The 27,657-nt window shown below is 43.4% G+C and overlaps 1 protein-coding gene across 1 annotated transcript in view; it reads right to left on the minus strand.

The window, feature by feature from the left end:
* Window positions 1-27,657, minus strand: part of TTLL13 (tubulin tyrosine ligase like 13) — a 433,768-nt gene that overhangs the window by 146,517 nt on the left and 259,594 nt on the right. The window contains 1 exon segment of the mRNA XM_085644394.1: window positions 10,197-10,389. Within this exon segment, the coding sequence (XP_085500520.1) occupies window positions 10,197-10,389 (193 nt within the window).

The following is a 27,657-nucleotide window of genomic DNA, read 5'->3' on the forward strand; positions in this document are numbered from 1 at the left end:
TTGACTCTTCAGGCACACAAAGTCAGTCATTGGTATCAAGGTCGGTTGAAAGTTTAAAGCGATTTGAGACTGGTATATCAGACAAATGCAGTGCAAAAGCTGTTTTATAGAAAAAGCCCAAAGGTAGAAAGACACGGGGACCCTCCCGGTGTCTTGTTAAGTAATTCGTAATTCAAATGTTGTACCAAAATTTTAACAAGACCGGGGCCCTTGAAGTTGACCACAATACAATCATCCTTGGGTGTTTTCCTTGAGTGGCCCACCCAGTTTACCTTTCGTGCATGTAGGATTTGGTTATTTGAATTGCCCTGATGCCTGGATTTTATGGACAACCAATGTGTAGTCTTACGCATGATTTCCTCAGTGCCTTCACATGGAGGAGTGGTGAAACATTTTCTAATTTTAGCACATATGAGGTACACTTCGGGGGCAACTGAAGGTTTCCCTCATACATGCATAGTGTAAGATCGCTTACTTGGTCTATAACGCTTAGTCTGGGATTACTAACAGAGTCCTCCTCCAGGATTTGACAGGACGTAAGGATGCCTTTTGGGCGGTTTTTATTTCCCGCTTGGGTTAGCTCCATACATTCTTGTTTCCCAACGGAGGTTGATTGTTGAGTCTCACCACCGGGTGAATTACTTGTCATTTGATTTCCTGTTTTTTGTATTAAGAGACCCCTACATTGAGCGAGTGTCTCTACAACCTGTATTAAGGGTGGAACTACACCCAGGTCCGAGCCAAGGTTCCCTACTGCCACTTCCAGTTCGCCTTTAAACAGCTGTGAAAACTTCCCTTCCAATCTCATACGAAAGTTGTTTAATAAAGCCTCCATTTTTTTAAAAAACTACTCCATGAAATCAAGTCCCATAAACAGAGTTTTGTGTTGGAGCAATTAAAGCGGTGTTTCCCATGTTGCTTTTGGGCCCATCTACGGCAGTTCTAGAATGCTTTGTCCAGCTAGTGGTTTGATTTTAGGTTTAACATTTCTAGTTTTTTGCGGAGGGGGACTAGGAGATAGCGGGGCATCCATCCAGTTTTGACACTCAATGTTGTTCTCCAAATGTGGGTCTGGGTTGGGTCTTGCAGGCGGGGTAGATGGTAAAGGAGGAGAAAGAACAACCTGCTGCGGGCGTATGTGCACATTTACCACAGGGTATCCTTTCTGTCTTTCACCCTTTTCCATAATCACAGTTGGTTCAAGGGATAGTTTCAGGACCATTTATGAACTGCCACAATCCTTTCCTCAACCTGTTCTATTTCTGACGTTAAAGGCCTCATTACAGAACATAGGTTGTGATCATGGGCTGGGAGGGTTTATTAATTCTTGCCGTGCTCGAGGCAAGAGCCATTTTCCTTTTCCCTCATCTTACCTGTGTACACTATAGATTATGTGTAGGCCTTTCTACAAATATGGAATGACTGTCTTCAATACGAAAGGGGGGTGGCCCAGCCTCTTCTGGCCAATGACTCGCAAAGATGGCCACACTTTATAGCACTGTAGCAGCTTCAAGTGAGGGAGATTGACAGGACAACCTCCTGGGGCTTTGTGCTCCCTGGTTACTGATGTCCTCCCCAGTCATAGCTGTGTCACCAAACAAACAATGCAGCGAGGTCAGTGAATATTAAATTGAATTTTATAAATATTTTTTTAACCTAAACATAGGTAAAGCCCTATTTAAGAGATGCATTTATAAGATATAATCAACTATTTGGTAGGACACAATATTTGGAAATTTTCTGTAACTAAAAACTTTTTTTTTTAAATAAAAAAAAAAAAAGTTAAATGGACATGAATAGACCGTAGAACAATTACTGTATGGTTTCACGTATTATGAGCTGTAATAATCAGTATGCATTTTCTGTCCTTCTCCGGTTTCTAGAAAGAAACTTTTTACAATGTTTGTCCTGGCGAAGGTGGAAGAAAATAGTATTTCATTGTTCATCGAAAGGCTGTGTCGACATTTTTAGAATTTTTTTATTTCTAATATTAATTGTATATTTCTTTATTTTTAATTGCTAATAAGAATATAGATTGAATTTTGATATTAATGTATCAGATGTGATGGTGGTCTTATAAGAAGGATATTCATTCAAGATGCACCATAATAATCACATTGTACTTAACTTTTTATTTAAATTATTTGTGGATTCTTCATAAAACCCAGAGAAAAAAATTCATAATAAAAGCATAAAAAGGATTGATATATATACAAGGTTTATGATATTTATTGAAAGACTCTGTAATACAATCATTATTTGTATAACATGTATAGGATGATGTCCATTTAATTTTTTTAATGATCTCCCCAAAATAATTTTAATTTTTTATTGCCTTTACTATTTGAAGTCTATAAACACTTACAATAAGGAGAAAAAGGGGAATCATGTGCTGTTCTTGTTTTACACTACCCTGCCCCTTTTTCTACATAAGGGTGACTCTCTTGTATTTTGGAGCATGATGTGCAGCATGGCACTGCGAGTAACGTTGAGAGTTTCTTGCAATATTTTGGAATGGGTGATATGTGGAGGGCAACAAACATTGCCACAATGTGAGGCAATCTAACATACAGAGCCCATTGTGAAGTAACTTCCGTAGGATAAAACATGCAAGAACCAAAATGGTGCATTTAATTACCATTGAGTTATTATATGATGTCGTCAGTACCGTGTCTTCCACCCCCTCCATATTGACGTGTAGCACCATCTGAGCAGACAGCACCTCGAGGGTGGAAGTTCTGTGCGCTCATTATACACCTGGACAGGAGAGTCCCCAGTACTGAGTACTTCTGCCCCATTATGCTTTCTGGATTAGAAAAGTAATTGTTGTGTATTAATTCTATCTGCACAGGGAGTTTCTAGTCCAACAAACAACAACAGAGGTACTGGAAAAGAAATCGTGGAGAAGAAACCAAAACTCGGTGGAGACGTCATTACTGGACTTGGTTGGTTCCGTTTGTCAGGCTGGGAACACACACATTGGCCTTTTCTTAAATTTGCTCAGGTTTACCTCTGCCTGTTTCATGACTTGATGTGAGCAATGCAGGACCTAACTTAAGACTCAAGCTCTCTGCCACTGATTTGAATTGACTGGTTTCTCAATCAGCTGAAGATCTGGCGTCATGCTATTTTACCCCCCTTAGACAGAGCTGAATTGTTGCTTTCCATTGGAACTTTAATGGAGTGTGTTGACTTTGGCTAACAATCCTGTAGATTTTTTGACATCTTTAACCACAGCAACATTCATGAAATAAGGCACAACAATAAATGTAAACTAGCGGGGGGGAAATGCTCCTCTGCCACAGCGGAGTAGCTGCTGCTGCTATTGACACTTTTATAGATGCATCCTCTAAGTACCCCACTGCATCCAGCCAGTGTAGTGCTAGAGGCACTCTTGTGGTCTGACACCCTGTGATGACCTTTGACTACCATTATTTTAATTGACTTTGGTGTGTTATTTTATCCTAGCCTGAATGTACAACATCCTGCATATGCCTTGCATCTCTTAAAGGTTTCAGTCTTTCAGTGGAAGCTGTCACGTAGTAGGCATGAGAGAGAGAGTGAGGTGTGGAATGTACCTTTTGGTCTCGAAGTGCAGAGTTGTGAGCAGTGGTGCACAAATGTGCACTGTGTTGTACATTAAGAGATGAAGTATGTGATGCTATAAGCAGTGGTGCACATATGTGCATTGTGTTGTACATTGATAAGTATTATGAAGTTCTTACTATTGGCTTTGACATGGCCTCATGGCATCTTGAATTCAGACTCTGCCTGGCTTGAGCTTTATCTGCGTGCACAGCCACGCTTGCAAATTGTTTGGGTAAATCACGTTCGAGGATTGTTTTTGTGAGAGATTGTTTATTGTATCCTGGAAGGCTTTCGTGAGCTTCATCAAGATAAAGGCCGGAACATGTGAAATTGGAGAGGGAATGTGGGAACTCCTTCCTGCCATAGAATGCTTGCTTGGAAGCTGGCCAGTCCTGGTAAGATTCCTTTGGCGCGGGGGGAAGGATCCTCGAATTTTCTAGTGTGTTTTTGAGATTATAAAGCTGAGGGTTGTTGACTTTGAAACCGGGATTTTGGAATCTGAATGGGGAAAGACGCGTCTACTTCGGTACAGCGGAACCCTGGTTGCTGAGGCCCTTAACCACAGCTGTTAATCCCCCCGTCAGGAGTGGGCTTAGATGCAGTGTTTGCACTAGGTGAAGTGTTGAGTTTTGACTAGTGCCATTGTGATGCGTGGGTCCAGTGGCTGTGGTCATTTGAGGTGTTTGAGCTTTGATTATTGCCATTGTGATTTGTGGCCAGTAGATTTGATCATTTGATGTGCTTGAGTTTTGATTATTGCCATTATGATGTGTGGCCAGTGGCTTTGATCATTTGAGGTGTTTTCTTTGTGATGTGTGACTGAGTGAGGTGCACAGCCAAAGTAATCATTTGATGTATCTAATGTATATATATCTTTCTGATCTCTTGCAGGACGTCCCATTATATTTGCTTGAGTCTTATTTCATATTATTTGCTGCTTGTTTATTCATGGTATTATTCATGCATTTAACTGTTGCATTTACCAAGTGTGTTATTATTGCTTGCATATAAACATATATATATATATTGCTTTGTGTATTTGAATGTTCTGCATTTGGCATCTGGGAAAGCCTTTCTGTTAGAGAGCATTGTGTAAAATAAAACTTCAAGCCTTATTCTAAAAAGAGAGTATTTGCATTTGGTAAAATAAAACCCTTTTCTAAAGGTGTTGTTTGTTTTGTGTTATGTCTCCTGCTTCGCCGTGGATTGAGCCACCGTGTGGGAAATTCTGTTTTATCTGAAAGGCGGAGCAAGACACCCAGGCCGCCACCTGTTAGAGCCTTGCTGCTAAGGAGGTCTCAACAGTCGGGTATCCCCAGGACTGCCTTGTCCATTGATAAGTATAATTAAGTCAGAGTGTTTCTACATCTGCCAAATCCCAACATCAGTTTTATACATTTGGTGTTTAAGCTGTTGAAGAAGCAAAGCAATATATCATACAAGGAAAGAGAAGAAATGTACAGTGTGACATGCCCTAGTGTAGAAATGGTTAATCTCATCCAAAGGTCTAGTGATACTCTGTGGGATGACAGTGTTTGGGTCAGATTTCCCACCACTGTGTCTGTTGGTTATCTGTACACACTGACACCCAAATATTGAAAGATTTCAGAGTAATAACAAGCTATGTATATTTTTAAACTAAACAGCCTGTGAACAGCATCTGTCAGGACTCGTTAGAGTTCAATTTTAGTCATGAAACTGCTGAATTATTCAAGGCTACATAATACCACTAGGAGCCCGGCCATATGCCCTGGATATATAACAGGATGCGATCTGTATTATTGAGATAATGTTCACTTGCCCTCAGACTATCAGATCATGTTGTACTCCCTCACTGTGATCATGGTTTGCTAATGGCTCCATTGCTAAAATGACTAGGACTGGTGAGAAAAGAAAGCCTTGTCTTGTCCCTCTTTGTATTAGTAGTGATTCTGAGATCACCCTGCTTGTCTTAACTCATGCAGTGGGACGTGAATATAAAATATGGATCCATGTTAAGATTCCTTCACGAAATTTAATTTCTCTCATCACAAGATTAGAAAATTGTTAGAACTGTCAGCCTTAGGGTGGTCTTCCTCCAAACTTTTTGCTTTCAGCCTCCTATTGTTCTGAATTTGTTTTTGCTGGCCTTGAGACTCTGTGCACTTTATCACTGCTAGCCAGTGCTAAAGTGTTTACCTCCTAAAACATGGTAGAATTGGTTTGCACCGGATTGAGATATTTAATTTACTAATACGTCCCTAGTAAAGTGGTATACCATATACCCAGGGCCTGTAACCTAAATGCTATTAGTGGACCGGCAGCTCTTATTGTGCTACCCACTTAAGCAGCCCTGTAAAACATGCCCCAGATCTGCCATTGCAGCCTGTGTGCAGTCTTACGACTGCCAATTTGACTTGGCAAATAACTCCCTTGCCAAGCGTTAAACTCCCCTTTTATAAGATATATGTCATCCCTAAGGTAGGCCCTATGTAGCCCATAGGGCAGGGTGCATTGTAATTAAAAGGTTGGACGTGTACTTTTAGGTTTTACATGCTCTGGTAGTGAAAAACTCCTAAAAATTGTTTTCCACTACTGTGAAGCCTACTTCTCCCATAGGCTATTATTGGGTTACTTTGTTACATGTAATCAGTGGCGGCAGGCACGGATTGGGGCGGGAGGGCGGGGGAGAGGGGGTAAATAAAAAGAAATGAGCTTACCTCCTCGCCGCGTCTCTCTGCGTCTCTATACCGTTGTCTCTCCAGGGACAGGAACAGAGCCCCCAGGAAGCACCCAGGCTCCCTTAAACCGATTACAATGCTGCAATGCAGCGCTGTGATTCGTCTGAGCGCCGTGGTACGGTGCTTAGATGGGGACTGGGCATGTTCTCTACACAGGCTATAATGCAGCCTGGGTGGAGAACATGCAAAGTGCGCATGACTGTTTGGCTGGCGCAAGACCGCCAACCAAACATTCATGCGCACTGAAGTTCACATACCACTCCTCCCCCTGCTGGCTGTGATTACAGGCAAGCCCCACCCTGCGATGCGAAACTGCAGCAGCAGGAAAAAATAAAATGTTATTATCATTTTAGTTTTCCTTTATTTACACTGCTGCAAAGCAGATGTTCCCCTGCCTTAGCGGAGGAGCTGCCACTACATTTAATTAGTGCTAACTTATGATTGGGAACAGGTAGGAAAGTCATAATTGGTGTCTGAGAAATTGGGTTAAAAACTCTCTTTAAAGATAAAGTATGATTTTAAATTATCATTTTGAAAATGCCACCTTTAGAAACTTGGATTTCCCTGTCGTATTTGGTGCCTGCAGCCTGTTCCTGGGACGCATGACAGGGACTTTGTATATTCCTCCCAGATGGCCACACTATAGAGGGACTGGCTGTGCCATCACTGGCAGGATAGGGAGGTGGGGGGTGAACTGAGCACAGCCCCACTTTAAAATAAATGGGCTGTGCCCTCCCTTCACACAAAGGATTTTCCACTGACCCATTGTGCCGGCAGCCAGGCTGGAGCTTGGGCAGGGAAGCAGGAAATTCCAATAACGTTTTAAAGGGAATTTCTATAAATGTCTCCTACTTCAAAGGCGGCACCAGGTATAAAAATAGTACCCTTAGACCCACTCTTCAGAGCACCTCTGGACCTGTGGAATACTCAGAAGGACTGCCCTACTGCCCTGTTGCCCTGCTGCCTGTGTGGGAAGGATTAGATCTGCATTTTGAACCCAGGACCACCAGAATGACTCTGAGGGCTAGTTATTTGACCTCCTGATCAGAGCATCAGGGTCAGAAAAGGCTCCACTTATTTCGAATCTTGCACCTGAAATCTGCCTGCTGCGAGTCCTAACCCCTCCAAGTGGTGCCTGTCCAGTCCTGGATCCTTGGCAGTAGGGCTAAAGGTGCTCTGCCATACTAGCTGTGGTCTAATCAGAACTGATGCATCGTGATGCAACCCGACGCAGCTCCTCATTGGAAACGATGCAGCGTGACACATCCTCAACACAAGCCCGCATGGCAGCCCTACAGCTCATCAGAATTGTCACTCCTCAGTGCATCCTCAATGCAGACCTTGTAGCTTTTCTGAACTGACGCAGCGGGACGCAGCATTGAAGCAATTCGCATTCTTGACACATATCTCACATCCCTCCTTGGGACTGGCAGGATTTGAGGTACATTCCTCAGCTGTACTAACTTTGCCCCTGTATCAGGCCCATGCTCCATGGGCGGCCTCAACTTGTGACTTTGCCCCGGTCCAGCGCGAACAGATAACCATAGTTGGTACTTTATGCTTTTAAGTACTATTTTTACCTAACTGTTTAAAACTGCAAATCGCCTGTTCTACTAATTGAATTTTTGTCATTTTGGTGTCAAATAATTTATTAAATTTTACTCTACTTTTCTAAATTGGTTTGGGATTGTTTTAGTGCTGTGTTTTCACTTTATTACTGTTTGCGTAATACATAAATACTTTCCACAGTACCTCTAAGATTAGCCTGACTGCTTTTGTGCCAACCTACCAGAGGGCTAAGAACAGACTCATTTTGTGACTTTAATGGATTGTGACTGTTGCTTGAGAAAGGATTCCACCCCACTCAATCAACAAACCAATTTCTCACAGAAATGGTTGTCTCTGCATTGTCAGTAAGTAATGTAGGCCTAGTCTTTATGAAAGCTTTCTATAAGAATCAGTGACAACATATCACACATCATGGCTTTGAGCTTGAACTCTGACAAAGTAGGTTGCATCAGACCGTTTTTGGGCTTTAGTCTCTATCTTCTCTTTTATCACAAAACTGTTTTTTGGTTTTCAAAGAATGTAGCTTTCACCATATTTTCAACTAACTGAGGCTTTCTGCTTTCACTGGCGTCCTGACCTTACCCGATTTGTGCTTAAACTCACTGAATTCACTTGTGATGAATGCCTAACTGGGATTTCTGACAGAGCAGAATGCAAGTCAGCATACAAGTGTTTGATTTTCTTTTAGATCTCAGAACTACATTGTGCTTGTATGTTCTACTTTTCACTGCTGAAAGCTGACCTTCTCATGTCAGTACTGACATTGAAACCTTAAATGAACTGTGAGTTATTAAATTATTTGAACGAATACCACCTATTAATAATGTTTTTTATAATGATAGTAGAAAGTTGTCACATGCCCAATATCTTTCAGACAAATACGAATTTCTTTACATTGTTCAGAGGAATATTTGCATTTTAAGACATCTCTAATGACCTCACAGTGAATGAATGAGTTGCTATTTTCTCTTGGAGCTTTACATTAACCATCTATCAAGTTATCCTTTAGGTCCTCTTACACATGTGGAAGGTGTGACAAAAAAGGAAGAAAATCCATATCCCAAGGGAGAATATGCAGGGCTGTGGTTTTGTTTATTTTGTGTTTTTAATACGACTTCCATACATAAACGCATCTACCAAAGATGAAGCATTACAGAATTGCTTTGTAATAAACCTATGCATTTTAGATTATTAAATTGCCTAATAAGTGGTCAAGTAAACACTTAAGACATTGAGTGAAGCTACCTTTCCAAATGACAACTGTCATAGTGCAAAGAAGCAGCTGACTAAAGATATAGTGAACTGTACTGTAGTGACAGCATGTTTCTATGTTTCTAATCCAAGGTACAGATGGGCAAGGAATCACTCAATATTTACAGTAAATAAAGAAATGTAAAAGTAGGTAAAATACTAATAAGAATTGGGCATGCAAACAGGGTATGGGAACAAGGAAACAAAAACTTAAAAGCTATTGTTCTCAATAATTACACAAATCATATTAAACAAAAAACATGATGAAACGAACACTCCTTGCTAGATCTAGCGGATAATGTCATAAGCACAGTTAACGTCATGGAATTGAGACCTTTCAAAGGTACAAGGCATCCCACCTTCAGTGGGGCACCAAAGGCCTCATTTTGCCTTTTTTTCTTTAAATCCTTTATGCAAGTTTTCCTGTTTTCAAATCTTGTTACATATGATTTTACAAAAGTTCTTCAACAATATGGGTGCGTTTAACCTTTCCGTTTTAAAAAAACACAACTCTTTTTATTATTGAAATAACACCCAATATTTGCAACAACAACTTCGTGAGCCATTTTTCATCAGACATCAGGCATTTTTTCCCATCAACAAGTAGGATCACGTTTGTCAGATATTTCACTCCAGCCTCTTGCCGGGTTCTCTTTGTGATGTCTTACCCTCCGGGGACAGTTGGGGTACATACGTTTCCAGTTGGGGTACATACGTTTCCAGTTGGGGTACATACGTTTCCTCTATGCACATTCCACCTGCTCCATATTTGAACCGTTATAATGTTTTGCATACAGGACAAGACCACGGCTTTGTAAACCTCAATTCAATGTTATACCTTTGCAAACCGAATGAGAAAACGTGAATATTGAGGCAGAGGATGCATGCCAGCCATTACTCACTATCCTTTTATGCGAACGTCATCAATCGAGCTCCAAGCATTCCAAAGTGCTTATTGTAAAGGTATCAAGAAGCAGCAATCCCGAGAACCCTTTTTTATAATATATACAATTCCTAACTGTGTCCTGATGCACAAGTCGCAGCGTTTAGTACAATCATTGTCCATACCTTTGTTTCTGGGCTCCTGGCATTACTGAATATCATTCGAGGTAGTGGTAGAGGCTTCTTAACAACTGGGCGGCGGGGCATGGTTCTTTCCCCTGCAGACTCTCCCTGAAGTAACTCTTTGCTCTCCTTTTTCTTCTTTCCACTGGGATTTTCCCGTTGTTCCTGTTTCAAACGAAGCTCCTCCAACTGAAGCCTGAAAATAAACGGAAAACAACATATTTATTGCCAGTACCTAATGGCTGTCTTAGGTTTTCATCCAGCCAAATTACATTTAAGACAGTCAACATCGTTACTAACTCCCAGAGCCTTCATGCTTTCTGTGGCTAAAAACACCTTTCAAAGGGGGTGTGTTCAACATCTGAGAGATGCGTGATCTCTCGCCATGCTCTTCTGCCTAACATGTGACTGACTGGGTCAAGAGCTATCCTCCTTGGTGATGTCACACTATACACAGAACCAAATGAATAGAGGAAATCAGTTCAACTGTTAAAGATGTAAAAACTGTGTTTTAGAAGAATTTTAATAAAATGTTTATAGAATAGAACTGTGTACATTACTTTCTTGAAGATGTAAAGTGAAAAAAAGCAAAAATCTATTAATCAAATGGTGTTAGATCTGGCATCTTTTGCCGTGGTCCCCCCTGACTTGCTGGCCACTGACCTCCTGTTTGAACCTTGCTTTGCTGGCGTAAGACTTTGAGGGCTCTGACTCTGCTAGGCAGTGCCAAAGCGCTGTGCTTGTCATATACATACTGGTGATTGGTGTACATCATTGGCAGATTTGAGATAGTTGTAAGTTGCTTGACTAGGGGTAAGACATATACCTAGGGCATGCAACTCAAATGCTCCTCCATGGGCTGCAGCACTGGTTATGCCACCCACGGAAGTAGCTCTTCGAAGGTGCCACAGGTTTGTCCTGGCGGCTCCCGTGTGGCAGGTTAATGTTACTTAGCTTGGCATTTAAAAAGCTGCTTGACAAAGTTCTGCATGTATCTTGCTACATCGGACTAGTTCCTGGGGGCAGGGTGTGGTGTCAGGAATAGGTAAGGCATGTGCGTGTGTGGGCTACTTGCACTAGTAGTGAATGGCACTGGGTGGTAAGGCTGGCTTCTCTCATTGATCGATATGAGGGATCTAAGAAAAAGCTATTGAGCTGTATTTACTGCGTGCAGAAGAGTGTCAGTATTGATATTGATGCATTAGTGCGAGTGGATTCAACATTATTAACATGGAAATGCTACTTTGGGAAAGTGGGAATTTCTGTGCTAGTGGTTCTTTTGTGCCTGTCGACCGGTCTCCAATCCACATCTGGGTGATGGGGCAATAGCTACATCGGTGCATTCCTGATAGATGGCCATAAAGTATCAAATCAATTCATGGGATATTTATTAAGCGCACATATCACTACAAAAGTCTCATGGCGCTGGTGGATAACTCTGAGATGAGATAGATTTGGTGCAGTTAGATGTCAAACAGCCATGTCTTCAACTTCCTACGAAAGCAGTGATCAACTGTAGTGCGTAAATGAAGGGGCAATTTGTTCCAGAACGAGCGGGCAAGGAAGGAAAAAGATCTGCCTCCATTTGTGGTGGTCCGAATTCTAGGAGATACGAGAAGTGCTTTTTTACTGGATCTCAAAGTTCCACCAGGTAGATACCAGTTTAACTTTTTGGCCCAGAAACCGGGACCTTTTACATACATATTCTTGTGCGTTAAGTAAAGAATCTTAAACCGTATTCGCTTCCTTACGGGCAGCCAATGCAGAAGTTTCAAACTAGGTACCGAAGGAGATCTTGGTGGAAGATTAAGTACCAACCTCGCTGCGGTGTTCTGCAAGACCTGCATCCTTGAGAGAAGATTCTCATTTGTGGCTGCAAGCAAGGCATTGCCATAGTCCATACGGCTTACAATCAGTCCCTGGACTAGGGGTTTTATTGCCTCCATCGGAATCCATTAAAAAACTTTGCGCAAATTACGCATGATACCAAAACAGGAGCTCACTGTCTTATTAATATGGTCTTTCATGGACAATTTATTGTCCATTTGAAAACCAAGATTATGCACCATTGATGTTGGAGTAGGACAAGGGCCAAGATTAGAAGGTCACTAGTCATGTGTCCAGAGCTCATGAGCCCTACCATAAAGCACTATCTCTGTCTTTCCTCCATTTAACTGCAGATGATTGGTACACATCCAGTTATCAATGTGAGACATACAGTTCTTAAAACGGAGCTTAGTTTCCATTGGATCCGGACCAATAGTGATCAGAATCTGAGTGTCGTCAGCATACGACACAACATCAAAGCCATAGGATCTAATCACTTTGGCCAGAGGGGTCACATAAAGATTAAACAGTGTCGGGCCCAAAATAGAGCCCTGAGGTACTCCCATCCTGACTGACCTACTACACGAGATGGTATCTCCTAACTGTACAATAGTAGTACGATCAGTAAGATAATTTTTGAGCCACTATAAAGCCTTTCCCCTGACACCAATCTCCCAAAGCCGACGTTCAAGAATGCTGTGGGAGATGGTGTCAAACGCTGCTGATAGAGCCAACAAAACAGGGATGGAAGACTGTCCTCTGTCCAGTGCCCGTCTGATGTTATCCGTTACTTCCAGCAGAGCTATTTCGGTACAATGGGCTGCCCTGAAACCCGATTGTGAGGAGTCTAGCAGTCCATAGCTATCCAAATGGTCTACGAGCTGTTTGTTGCCCAATGACTCAAGCATCTTACCAAAATGAGGGAGAAATGATATTGGGCGATAATTAGAAAGAAGTTTAGGGTCTGCAGTGGATTTTTTTAATATGGGCCTAACTCTAGCAGTTTTCCATATTTTAGGAACTTCCGATTTTGACAGTGACTTATTAAATAAGTCGGTGAGACTGTCTAACAAAGCTGGAGCTATGATTGGAAGGATTCTTGGTGGCAAAGGATCAGTAGGAAAACCTGATTTTATTTTTATGATGGCTTTAGTCACTTCTTCAAGACTACACTGAGTAAATTCTTCCATAATGTGAGGAGGATCAAAGGCGGTTAATGAGAGATTCCCTGAAACATTAATAATGTTTTGCGGGGGAAAGGAATTGTAGATTGCTATGATCTTATCATCCAAAAATTTGGAAAGGGAGTCTATCCAATCCTGAGAAATAGAGGTTTGTAACTGGACGGATGGAGTAGAGAATTCTTTTAAGATTTGATAATGCTCTTTGTTTGAGTTTGCTGCCTTCTCAATACGATTCAGGAGAAATAATTTTTTTGTCTGTCTAATTCTTTCCATATATTTATGGTGAACATCTTTATATGCTACGCGGTCAGTAGAATCTTTAGTTTTCCTCCATTTCCATTCCGCCGTCCTACAAGAGAGCTTTGCTAACTTTAATTGACTGGTGAACCAAGGAGCAGCTCGAGTTTCAACTTTAACTCTAGTGAGAGGGGCAATTTTATCCAATGCACCAGTTACTGTTTTTCTAAAAAAAATTGCTCTTTGATCGATAGTATCATTTAAACTGGGTTGAGTCACACTGAAGTAGGTAGAAAAAAGAGGTAAAGTGACTTTACGCCAGGATCTTCGCCAAACTAAGTTCTTCCTGGAGACCGAATTGATGGTATGGTTGAGAATACCAAATTTTAATAAGCTATGATCCGCCATAGTAATGGCAGTGGAGGCTCAACCTTAACCTTATTAGAATTGGTTAGTAATAAGTCAAGCGTGTGGCCAGCAATATGTGTGGGCCCAATCACCAATTGGACTAGTTCCAAGGTGCTGATGCTAGAAATTAGCTGTTCTGTATCAGAATCGTGTTATAGTTCCACATGGTAATTAAAATCTCCTAACAAGAGAAAGTAATCTAAAGCTAATACATGTGGAGCAATTATCTCTAGCAGCTTATGTGGGAACTCATTTTTGGGGCCAGGAGGTCTATATACTAAAGCTCCTCTCCATGTTCCACCTAACAAACCTTCCATTTTAAAAACACACAGTTCCATTTTATTCGTACATATAATTTCTAAAGAGTTGATATTCACATCTGAGGTAGTAGCTATAAACATGCCACCACCTCTGTGCAATTCCCTATCTACTCTTGTTATGTTATATTGTGGAGGAAAAGCAATAACAACATCTGAAGAGGCATGCTCATGCAACCACGTTTCCGTGATAAAACAGATGTCAGGTGAGACTCCAAATTTCAACAGCATGTTTGGGAATGGAACGAGCGTTAAAATAAAGTGCTTTTAGTGATTTGGAGGTTTTTGTGGAGTTGGAGTTACATGTTTCACTAGGGGAACAAATGTATTAGGACATAAACTCCTTTGTACCCCACTTGTTGTTATAGCTTCTGGTATTGCTAGATATTTCCAAGATGGGTGGTCAAGATCTCTCAACTCCTGACTAGAATATTTGATCAAGGTCATTTTGGAGGCTTACTAGTTTCAAAGAAGAAAAACAAAGAAACTATGTTTAAGATAAATCATGCAGGGGTCGTGACAGCTGGCAGCGGTCAGGCGCGGATGGTCGCAGACGGGCTTGCCTATGGCGCGCCACTGCCCAGCCCCGCCTTTTGTAGGGCTAAGCTGAAGGAAGTTGCTAGTAGGGGCTCAAGAGAAACTGCAGACCTCTAGCTAAGAGGGACGGATAAGAGCGGGTGGAACTGGCACCTACATTCCAATGGGTAGGGTCCTGGTCCCAATAAAGATATTGATCAAACCTCCCAGGGTAGGATGGCAGACAAGACAAAAGTTAGAGAGGGCCAGTGCATTTTAAACGTGGTCTTTTGAACCGATTTAATCTTCAAAGGCCTTTGTGAGTATAACTACTGAGGCTTTGCCCTCAGGAATTGGAAATGCTGTTGGAATTGGAACCATACTATGCTGGTTCGACGCTGGGACATTGACAAGAGGAACCATTGGGGCAGGAGGGATTATCCACAGACTTGTGGTGGCCTGGAGTTTGTCATTATCCAGGAAGGGGACTATCACTTGGTGGATTGTGCCTGGATGTTGCTGGACTGCAGCTAATTGCCAACTGTTGTGGCTCAGGTCCCTGAGCACTCTCTAAGGGCCAGGCTGCTGGCCTCCTGACAACAAGATCCCAGTGACAAAAGGAGATCTCCCCATTTCCATGAGATCGCAAGGACCGCACAGAGTGTGGCAGAAATGGGTGGAAGTAATTGCCGGTTGGGCCAAGGACTGACGTATGCAGTGATCACACTGTGCCGAGAGTGTGCTTGTAACAATCAGCAGCCCACCTGGGGGTGCCGTAGTGTGAGGACCTGAGCTTACAAATGAAAAATATGTGCTAGCTTGTACCTCATAGCGTGTGGTGTCTGAGGAGTGTTGGGGAGGGTTGCCAAGTCCACAGACCTGACCTCAAAGCCTAGACTGTCTACGACTTATAGATCGGAAGGATGACAGTCCCTAGCATTGAGGCCTCATTCCGAGGTCACCAGCTCCTTCTTCCCGGACCCATGCCACAAGGTACTCTGGTGTTGAGGATATCGTGGCAGGATCAGAGAGGTCTTGTGTGCCTTGTGTGCACCCACAGCTGGCTGCCTGGAGCAACTGCAGCTCGCGCCTCCACCGGAGGGAAAACATTTCTCCAAATTGCAAGCACGCCAGCCTCCGGTGTCACAGTCTTTTGTCTACGGGGGGATATTGATCTCAGACTCGTGAAGGTGCTGCTGGGTGCCTGAGGGCCTAATATGGAGGGATGAAACAAAGTAACTGTTTCCTTCCACTTAAGGTGGCCCCGACAATCTAATCAAAGTGTTGCTAGCTGGGGCCCAGTGTATCGTGGGCTGGGGTGGTTTGAGTGGCTGGGTCAAGAGGTATAGTCAAAACCTGTGATTTCTAGACCATGACAACTGCACGGGGTATGGGATATTGAGAATGTCGAAGTTAATGCTAATGTGATAGCAGGAAAGTGGAATACCTCTGAACAGCCAGCATATATGTTTCTATCATTGTTGAGGAATCGCTAGAATCGTGAACACCTCGGGGAAGTACATGCATGGGTTCATATCTCTTATGAGGCTGAGGGGCAAATGGGGCACGTAAATACCTATGACTAGTGAATATGTGGTCATGGCATTGTGCTGCTAATGGGAGAGTTCAACAATTGCCAATAACTGTAAAACATATATCCAATGTGTATGTCGTTTTCAATGTTTGTGTAATACCAGCAAGCGCCTGGTGATATTTAAGCCGGCGTTTTTCGTTACTCCGTGTTCAATATGCTTTGAAGGAAACCCTTATTGCGGATGTGATCGAGCCCTTTTCAGGTACGTAAAGAGATAGCAGTTGAGATCTGCTCGTGCTAATGGCTGCCTCGGGGATTACTAATTTTCTTCCGCTACTTGTGCTTTTTTCGCTATAGGGACACACATGATTGTGGAATCCGCCATCCTTATCACGCTTAAAGGGGGCTAGAAAACGAACTTTAAGGTATCTATCTTTATTGAGTGAATGTATTTGCGGTAGGTCTGTAGGGCACTCGAGATTTAAAGCCGCCTCTCTATGCATTGAGTTTTATAAAGGTTAGAGTTTTATTAGTTCATGTCACCAGCGAGGCTTGACAACCCTCGTATATATAGCCAAGAAGAGCAGGTTTTGGATTTAATCGTATGGGGTTAAGTTTAGTCAATAGGAGCGACATTCGTGTAGGCTCAGTTCCTTATACATGGGGAATTTAGCACTTTGATCTGACCATGTATGCTATATGAAAAATGAAAAACAGTCAAGACGCTTAGAATATGTAGGCTAATAAAAGATGCCTCTACTCTGTTTCAGATAAAAAAAATTTTTTACTGGATAGGGACCGAAGATTAATTTGAATATTTACAGCCAAGGAAGTGTGTTCATATCGCTTGGTTGCATCAAAAGAGCTGAATGGTAAATATCGGACTCAAGGGGGGTTGTGTTTGTAGTTGGACTAAATAGACGGGTACCTTAGCCTTTTATGGAAGGGCAAAATAATTTAAGGACATTTTTGTTGTTTTTTTGTTGATTTCAATGTTAGGTAACAGAATCTTCATGTGATTATCATCCATGAGCTTTTTGATGGATCACCCATCTTTGTGGGGCCTTCATTTATGCTAGCTACAAAGAACCGTAAGGTAACATCTTAAATCTTTCTTGAATTCCCCATTAAAATGCAGTAAAAAAGAATATGTATGCATGTGTGGATAAAAAGTTCTCTTATTAAAACTACAATGTTGGTGTAGCATGTAATTTAAGCATAGATAAATGAAGGTGAGAATAATTGGTGTCCAACTACTATGTTAATGACAAAATTATATGTAACCATAGTGCAAGAGAGGATATCCTCCCACTATAGCTTAGTTTCAAATATTAGCACTACTAGCTGTTTGACTCCTTAAATGTGAAAAAGAATTTTTTTTTTTAATCATTTCTATTTATCAACAAGCACTATGTATTTACATAGTGAGGTATGAAAGAGTGTATGTTTGGCTTATATGGGATTGTTCCTTTAGCTTGGGCAGAATCGTGATCAATGAAGCATATCAAATAATGTTTCAGATGTACAATAGAGGTAGTCACTCATACTAGTTTTTTTGCACATGTTTTTCAGATTCTTTAATTGTGTAATTGGGATCAGCAAATAATCCTGAGGTAGGTGTTGGCCGTCACCTGTGGCCTACCGAAACGCGTCGATGCTAATTGAAAGGGGAATCGAATAAATGTTATGACAACAAGTGTTGTGCGAAACACATAACGTAATTAAATGTTCTTAGGGTCACAACTAATCAGTTTATGATTAAGCGATTCTCCCTTTTGGAAGTAGGAATAATCATCCTGACCTTCTTCCTTCTCTTTTCTTTTCCCAATTTTCCTGTTTTTATTAATTTGTGTATTGTACACTGACAGTGAGTATCACTGCTGTGTTGTCATTGCATCATATGTCATTGAATCACATGTGCATTTTTATCGATTTTTTAAAATTATTATTTTTTTGTGTATTTTGAATAATTGTTAACAAATTGTTTTTTAATATATGTGTATAACTGCTCATTTTTGGTGAGATTTATGTGACTAATTTCAATAAACTATTGATTTAGTAGCTTGTTTGTTTGCTTCGTTGATGCCGGTTCATACCCCGTTATTTTTTAAGTATAGTGTTGAGTGTTGTATGATTGTTGGTACATATAGAGAACCAAGGGAGGTCCCTCTTTTTTGACTGTGTAATACAAAGACCAGTGTTTTATACATGCGGTTTGGAGTCGTTTTGTAGTGTACTCAGTGTGTTGAAAGGGCGGTGTTCTGCCAATACTTTGCACTTTGACCCTGAGGATAAGCCTGACTTCTCAGTGCCAAGCAACCCAAGGGTGAACACAGGTTATTGGACGAGTGTATCATACTCATCCTATCTAGGACAGTGGATTCTGGCAAGCTTAGATGCATCCCAGCCGGCCAGAAACCTCTAAGTCTAACAAACAGGTTTGACATTTTTTCACAATAGTGTTGCATTCAATGTAATGTACATGGGTATCATTTCATTTCTTAGCTATACCACCGTTTTATTTGTAGAAGTTTTTATTATGAGTTTGTTTACCAGTGAATCTAAGAAAGGTCCACTGAGTGTCTATGTGGGGTCATGCACCTATTAAGCCCTCATGAATCTTTAGAATAGGTTTGAAAACTGTATGCACATGATTACTAAATAAAGAAAATGCACATGTATACTGAGAATTCCAAGCTTGGTCCAGTCTGCTGTGTTTACATTTTGAGAAAAGAATGGAGAATGTGAGATTCAATTACTAAGAATAGAAACACGAGAAATAGCCAGCACAGGGCTTTATATTCTCTTTATAAAGAAAGTGGTTGAAACACAGCTTAAAGGTAGAGAGAGAGTGTGGTTGTGGCCCCAATTATAGCCCACCATGGGTCTAAACAACCACTGGAAAGCCAATAGGTCTCGCCTATAGGCTTTGCCAATACAATTTTCTGATGTTGTGCAGTATTGGTAAAATAATATGAGACGCGACACAACCATTGTTTCCAGTCATGTCATTCTGTAGGCACACAGATGTGCCACCACTCATGCGCTTGCTGACATAATGTGGTAGTTGTCATTTTTAGGTCTCGCTAGAGCCAGCGCATGTGCTGACCCCTGAGACATTTAGTAGGGGCTTTAAAAGTGCTGCCACAAGCTGCTTTAGCTGGCCTAGCGCTTGCATTCATGCGAGGGTGCACGCGCGCAGCCGCCAGCTTGCAGCACCCAGGCGCCATCTGGAGCGCGATCCCTTTAACTTCTGCACTTTCACTTTCTCGCGTGCGCGGCTGCACGCGTGATCACTTTGATTGCTTCATTGACAGTTGGCGGATGTGGAGAAGTCAGCTTTCCGTTTTTTGGCTGCACAGCTTAAAGAAGGGAACCAGCGGGAAATAGAAACACTCTAGAGGCAGACGCGGGTATTTTTAGCTGCTTCATGGCTGTCACTGTCATGCTTTCTAACCAAGCTCATTTCCCTCATGTGACGGAAAAAGCAAGCAGCATTAAGCTTATTCACAACCGCCAGCCAGCCAGCTCGGATGCCTCTTAATAAGGTAGCTAGGGAGTTCTGCGTGCAAATTTTAAGGGATTTCCCCTTCATTTTCCGTTCTTGGTACAGGCGGTGATACCCTTTATAAAATGGAATATGCGTCTCTGTTTGAGCCCATGTGGAATACTGCTTCCTGCCACGCAAATTAATCACCCATGCATCAAGTCCTATTCTATACATGTGTAGCAAACAAAAATGAAGTAATTTAGGGCCAGAAGTACTAAAAGAAAAGTCTCAAACGGTGGTTGCAATCTGCGCACTGGCTTTTTGTGACCGGTCTTTAACTTTGCAAAGTGACCTATGTACTGATAGGTCGCATTATGATATTTCCATGCTATGGTCATTAATTTATTGATGTTTTTGTTGTATTTTTATGATTGCTGATGGTCATCGAAATAAAGAGGTTATAAATGAATTCATGGATATTTCCAGTCCTGGGAGCCACAGAACGACCTGCCTAATTGATATAATTAGGCAAGCTGCTACTTCTGATGCTCTGCTGTTGGTTACAAATACAGCGATGGCGGCCTGCAAGAAACAACAACCAGCATCCACTCGTTTGCATTTCTTTCCATACGGAAACCTTTGTTTTATTTCTTAAAGGAACACATGTTCCTTCAAAGAATATGTGCTTTTTTTTTTCTTTTTTTTTATTTTTTAAATCTTTCAACTTTGAAAAACTAGTAGTTGTGCCCCCTAATGTCTTTGCATGTCTCAGTGTACCCTTTGCTAACATTTAGGAATCACTAGGCAAAGATGGCATTAACGGTCGCCACACTTTCCAATGATTTATCATGGCAGGGGCTGCAATAAACAAGCATTGGCATAGCCAATAGGTCTCGCCTTTGGGACCTTATAAGCATTTAGTTATGCAGCACAATATCCTTACTGCAACAACATTAACTGCTGCATGGCTAAACACTTCTAAGGTACCAAAGGTGAGACCTATTGGATATGCCAATGCTTGGTTTTTTTTACCGATCCAACATGGGTGACTTGGATCGGTAAAGTGAATGCACAAAATAAAAATAAAAAAACGGCCTGTAAGGGGTAAGGGGCAATATATCAGCAGGTGGGAGGAGCAGTTGGGGAATGAGGAGAAAAGCAGCAACAGGGAAAGAGCAACATGGGGCGGAGAAAGAAGCACACAACAGAGTAAACAACAGGGTGCGCCTGGAAACCTGGGAAGAAGCACACCAGAAGCCGCACACAAGGGAGGGAGCAAAATGTGAGAAGTTGGCCCTACATATGCTGTACACTAGTTATAGTGGGCACCTTGCACCAGTCAAAACAACCCTTATTGATGATAGGTTTAAAGACAACCTTTATTGAAAGCTATCCTAGTGGTAGCTATGGAGAGCAGCCTTCAGGCTAAGTCTTGAGTGTAAAGCAGCTTGGTTTACCAGATTATAACCACTTGAATTACTAAATGAAAGGAGAACCACACAAGGTATATATATAAAATATATGTATTTATTTCTTAACACTCTCTACTAACCTCTTTATGAAGTTAGAGAGCAAGGCACACAATAGTACAGTTCTAAAATGACTGTAAATAGCACAATATACAATGGGCCCTAGGGGCGGACCAAACCATATATTAAGAAAGTGGTATAAGAACCACGACTTGACTAGACACAGTGCCTAGAGCACGTAGAATCGCTGGGACCCCAAGGAACTACCCAAGGTAGTGACACAGGAGACCCATGGGGGACGTGTGCAGTGTGACAACACGGGCACGAGCCCCGTACTATTCTATGGGAAAGTCGTGGTTGGAATTTTAGAAGTTAAGGGCACTTAGGAGAGGACTTTGAGCAAACCCCTTTAGACTTAGGGGGCTCTAGGGCCAGCACCCATGGGAGCACCGGAGTACTCGAGTTACCTCACCCAGGTAAGCCGGGTGCATAGGTTTCAAATGGTGTCGGGAATCGTCGTTGATTTCAATGGCGATCTGCTGCAAAGTCCTGCTGCCGGGAAGGAGAGAAGTGTCCGGTGTGATCCAAACCTGGATCGAAGATCAGACGAACCTGAAAGCAGAGGGGACAGAGTCCGGGTCACTTGCCAGTGACCAGGGGCACGATAGACAAATGCCCACCGATGTTGGGTGTTTCCGGTGCGAAGTGGTGAAGTTTGACTCTGCAGCCACGAGGACCAGGAGGCGTCGATGATGGCCAGGAGCTGGATTCGAGCTGCCCCACGAAAGATGTTGAGTGCTGCAGTGTCGGTGCCCGGACTGGACCCAACAAGCCGTGGCAACAGCAACCCACGCAGGAAGAGAAATGATGCTTCAGTGCGGACCAGCAAGGTCCTGGGGACTCCCCAAGCGATGGAGAGTCAGGGCACGTCTGGAGCAACCAGGTAACCAGGTAAGCCCAATTAGAAGTAAAGTTGCCTTCACAGAGACCCACCAGTTGACGGACTAGGGATCGCGAAGGGACCTCAAGAGAAAACACAAAGGGCCAGCTCACGGAACACTCGTGGAGTGTAAACGTTATGTTATGTTAATAAAATGTATACAGCGCACGAATACCCTCAGGTGTCTTGGCGCTACCAGTGCTACATACTGTACTCAGTGCTACTGCTACTAAAAGAGCCAGGTCTTCAGTTGTTTGATGAACTCGAGAAGGGAGGACATTTTTCTAAGATATAGTGGAAGGGAATTCCATTCCTTGGTTATGTTATAGGTGAACTCCTCCCCCCCAGTTCATCTTTTTAATCCTGACCACCGGTATTAGCCGAAAGCAGAGTTCTATTTGGAGAATACCATCTGAAGAGGTCCTCTAGAATTTTCGGCCTTTCTTTGTGCAAAGCCTTATGGGCCATGCAAAGTGCCTTGAACTTTATCCGCTGACCGACTGTTAGCCAGTGTAGGTCTCGCAATGCTGATCTGACAGACTGATATTTAGGTATGTCCAGAATCAGTCTTGCTGCAGCATTTTGCACTGCCTGTAACTTCCTGAGGAGGGTGGATTGCACATTAATGTACAGTCCATTACAGTAGTCAAGCTTAGACAAGACTAAGGAGGTTACAACCAACTTTTTGCAGGATTTAGGAATAAAAGGCAAAATTTTCCTTTTGGTCTTAATCGTAAAATACGAAGAAGATACAACCTTAGAGACTTGAGCTTTAAAACTAAGTTTCTTGTCTATGATAACCCCGAGATTTTTAGCTTTATCCACCGGGGTAGGGGGAGGACCACCAAGATTATCAGGACACCACGCTGGGGACCAAGGTGAAAAGAGGTTTCCGAACATAATCACCTCCGTTTTGCTCGAGTTTAACCTCAAGCTGTGAGTACTCATCCAATGACTCAAGGAAAGCATACAGTCATGAAGTTTTGATGAGTAGTTGAGGTCCTTGTCCACTGTCGAGATCACCCGCTGGGTGTCGTCGGCATAAGAAGTGGGAATCAGATTAAAACGTCTTGTCAGTGGTGCTAATTCCGCTACATAAATATTAAAAAGTGTGGGGTTCAACGATGAGCCCTGCGGGACACCGCATGGAAGGGTAAAAGGTGCCGACTTAAATTTGCCCAGATGAACTGATTGGGTCCTCTCTGATAAAAATTATGTTGGCAGAGAGAGGGCTTTACCTTTTATCCCAATTGTTTGTAAACGATAGACCAGAAGAGTATGGTCTACCGTATCAAATGCAGCGGATAGGTCAAGCAGCACCAAGGCTGCTGATCCACTGCTGTCTAATGAGGAACAGATTTCTTCTGTAGTCCTAATCAGAGCTGACTCTGTACTATGGTTAGCTCTGAAGCCAAACTGGCTGTGATCTAGAATCTGATTAGTTGCAAATAAAGTGGAGAGTTCCGCATTCATGGTTTTCTCAATTATCTTGGCCGGAAGAGGAATTCTTGCAATGGGCCGATAGTTGGCTGTATCAGTTGCAGTGAAATTGCTTTTTTTTTAGTAGGTGCAAGATACAAGCCTGCTTCCACACAGTGGGAAAGGATCCTTGCTCTATCATTTGGTTAAATATCTTAGATAGGTGTGGTCCGATGAAAAGGCAGATATTTTGTAAGATCTTAGGAGCGCAGGGGTCTTCCAGGGAGCCTGACTTGGCCATGGAGATCAGTTTAGTGATTTGCATAGGAGAAGCGGGCAATCTTTGGTGCAAAGGATGCTCGGGGTCAGGGCTACAAGTAACCCAAAGCTCAGCTGCAGGAGTCGCTGGAAAGCTGATGCTTCTGCAAATGGTCGCGGTGCCCAGGGGTTCGGGTTGCATGGTCTTCCACGAGGGGTACAGGCCTCAGAATTGCTGAGTGCACAGATCGACCTCAGAGACCGCGGATATCCACCTCCTGTGTTGCAAAATTCTTCGGAGTCCGGCGGGAGCTTCGGAGATGCAAACCGGACAGATGCGTCTTTGGTGCCTGCCTTGCAGGAGAGTAACTCCTTTACTCCAAGGGAGATTCTTCAGTCATCTAGCTCAATGTAGATCGTCGAAGTTCCAAGATTCAGTATCAGAGTTTCGTTCAGGTGTAAACTAAAGTCCTGTAGTCAGGGGTTCCTTCTTTATACCCAAGGAAGGGGTTGGACATACTCTGGGGACCCACCTATGGAAGGGTCAGGAAAGAGGGGTGGCTACACCCATTTCCTTTGTCCAGTATCACACCAGAGCAGGGGCTGGTAGCCCCTGCAACTGGTTTGAACTGGACTATGCACAGGGACACCAAATGTGCCCCCAGTGCTGAACTTCAAAGCACTCTTGGAGTGCACTCACCCAGCCCCAATACACTAAAGTCTGTCTGGGAGGTGGTGACACATCCCTGTGACAGGAAACCTATTGTCCAGGCCTCCTCTGCCGGAGTTTCGTCCAGCAGCAGGAGGGCAGTCTTGTGCCTGTGGCTGGCAGCATCCATTTTGTGATGCCAGGGCTCTGTTAGCTGGTACCGGGTATACCGGTGCTGTCATGTCTCTCCCTCTAGAAGGGTAGGATCATACTCCCACACCAGTTACTGGTGTGGGGGTATGATTCCAAGGTGTTTGACACCAAACATGACATGTTTCCGTGCAGCCATCCCAAAGTTAGCATTAACCGTTTGGTTATGATGTATTTAAGAGTATATGGTTTGGCTGCATCGCAAACAACCCCGAAACAAAGGCTGCAGAGGGGCTCTGCTCATGCATGGGCATCCTCTCACATAAAACCCAGCACCCTGCCTTCAGGATTAGTAAGGCCTGCCATAGGTGTGACTGATGGGTTTATATGTGCAGTGATATTGAGAGATATAGTGAACCTATATCTCAGTAAGGGGTGCATGCAACACCTTACCCTGGCTGCAGTAGCAGTCCTGTGGTGTCATTTTGGAAGGCTTCCCAGGGGTGGCATAATACATGCTGGAGCCACTGGTAGGCCTCTGGGGTACCTATGCCCTGGGTACATAGTATACCATATACTAGGGACTTATAAGGGTACCCCAGAATCCAATCTGCAGTGTACCTAAAGTACTGAGAATCAATTTAAGGGAGAAAGCAGATAGGCTGGGATCCTGAATAGCAGGATCCCAGGGAAACTAAGTCAAAAACCAACAAAACACCAGGAAAAAAGTGGGGGCAACCATGCAGTCAGATTCCACCTTCCTACATAACCCCCCCTCCCCCAAAAGAAAGGAGATAAGGCTAACCTTGGCCAGTCGAGCCTTTATTGACTAAGTGGCCATATAAGGAAGATCCTGCACCAGCATGGATACCCCCTGTCTTATGGTCCACTAAGCAATCCCTAACCCCAAGGGTATGGGATGATCTCCACCATGGGGAATCACTACCTGTGGTGTGTTTTGGCAAAGTAAAAGGCTTGTGTGGTGTCTGAGTATAGAAGTGAGGCCCTAACAAAGTTGGTCTCAGCCTCCTCAGATCACTGGTCACCATGGAGTTCTTTCTTTCCATGACTGAGTTGTATCTGGCCCTAAGGGTCAACCTTTGGCTGTTTACAGCTGGGGGTGGGTCCCTTCGGTTGGAACACTGGGGGGACATGGTAGGTTTGGAACCTTTTGGTCCCAGATTTGCCTTTGCCCAACAGAGTCCATCTGGGGGAGGTCCCTACCCAAAGGTAAGGGGGATCCCTCAGTGTGTTGAGGAATTTTCACCTGGCTAGGGCTACTAGACTGAGTGCCCCTAATATGCTGATGGGGCGGGGGGTCCTCTGGACAGGGGGCCCTGTGGGGTCCACTGACCTCCCTGACCTCTGCAGCCCTAGGCTTACTAAGGTAGGGTAGAGAGGGGCAGGTTACCTGCTCCAGACAGGGTACCACCTTGGAAGGGTCCCCTGCCATCAGAGGTGGTGCCAGGACAGGCCTGACTACCTTTGGAGCAGCTTCTTCTCTAGGGGTAGGGTCAGTTCCCTGAGGAGGCTGACCCTTACCTATAGTCTGGCGGAAAGAAGACTTTTCTTCAACCCTTGTGCTCTCTTGTGGAGGAGAGTGGGCCATTCTTTCAGACTCCATCACTCCAGAATGTTCTTGGGAGTGGGCTGCGGCCATCACAGCCCCACCAACTCTCTCAGGGATGCCCAGCATTCTCAGATGGGCTTGGTGTTCAACTTCAGTCCAGGCTGAAATTTCCAGATCATTGCCCATCAGGCAATCTACAGGAAAGTTTGGGGACACTGCCACTCTTTTTGGGCCTGTAACCCCATCCCAGCTGAGATTAACTATGGCCATGGGGTGATCTGTTCTGACACCATCAATGTTGGTCACCTGGTATTTAAGCTCAGGTAAAAGCTGGTGAGGGGGGACTAGTTTCCATGTCACCATGGTGACACTAGCCCCTGTGTCCCTGAATGCCACAGCTTTCTGACCATTAATCAGTGGCTTCAGTCTGTACCTGCCCAAGGCATTGGGACCCATGGTAAAAGTGGCAAATCCCATACCACCATCACAGACTAGGGAGGCTTGTGAGGGGGACCTGCCTAAACTAGGGCCCACCTCTGTTCCCCATGAGAATGCACCTAACGTTGTGGGTGCAACAATACCACCTGGGGGATTACTACTAGTAGTACCAGGAGGAGTGGTAGTATTAGTTGGAGGAACTTTTTTTTTATTGCCAATCCTGGGGCAACTGGGATCAGTTTTCCAGTGGCCAGGCTTTTTACAAACATGGCAATATGGTTTCTTTTCAGGAGAGGAAGGAGTTTGGGACCCACCCCCAGAAGAGGACTTTTGGGGCCCCGTAGAGGACTTGTCTTTAAATTTATCCCCACCTTTCTTTAGGGACTTGGTAGACTCTTTCTTCTAGTCACCACTCTGATTCTTAGGCCTTCCCCTGGTTCTGACCCATTTGTCTGCCTTCTATCCCAATTCTTGAGGAGAGGTCAGATCAGAATCCACCAGGTACTGGTGTAAAAGCTGGTTTTGACAATTAAGGATCTGCACCCTCATAATCAAATTGTACAATCCTAAAAAGTCATGCACCTTGCTGCCATGTATCCAACCTTTCAGAGCCTTAGTAGCACAATCTACAAAGTCAACCCAGTCTTGAGTCTGTGCCTTTTGGGTATCTCTGAACTTCAACCTGTACTGTTCAGTGGTTAGGCCAAACCCATATATTAGTGCACTCTTCAAGACTGTGTAATTGTCAGCATCCTCTTCTCTAACAGTGAGGAGCTTGTCTCTACCTTTGTCTGCAAAGGAAAGCCACAAGATTGCTGCCCGCTGCTACTGAGGGACCCTATGTACTTTACAGGCGTTTCCAGTGCAGTCATCCATTTGTGGATGTCATCCCCACTCTGGTAGGGAGGGACAATCTTGTTCAGGTTCCTATGGTCATGAGTATGCTCTCTACCTCTAGGGACACTGTTGCTGCCACCATGGGGCTCTAGCCCCCATCTATGTGAAGCTTTTTGGAGCTCCAGGGATTACCTGTCCAATGTTAACTGGTCTCTCTTGAT

This window comes from Triturus cristatus, chromosome 3_1, assembly GCF_964204655.1.
Source record: "Triturus cristatus chromosome 3_1, aTriCri1.1, whole genome shotgun sequence".
NCBI classification, from domain to species: domain Eukaryota; kingdom Metazoa; phylum Chordata; class Amphibia; order Caudata; family Salamandridae; genus Triturus; species Triturus cristatus.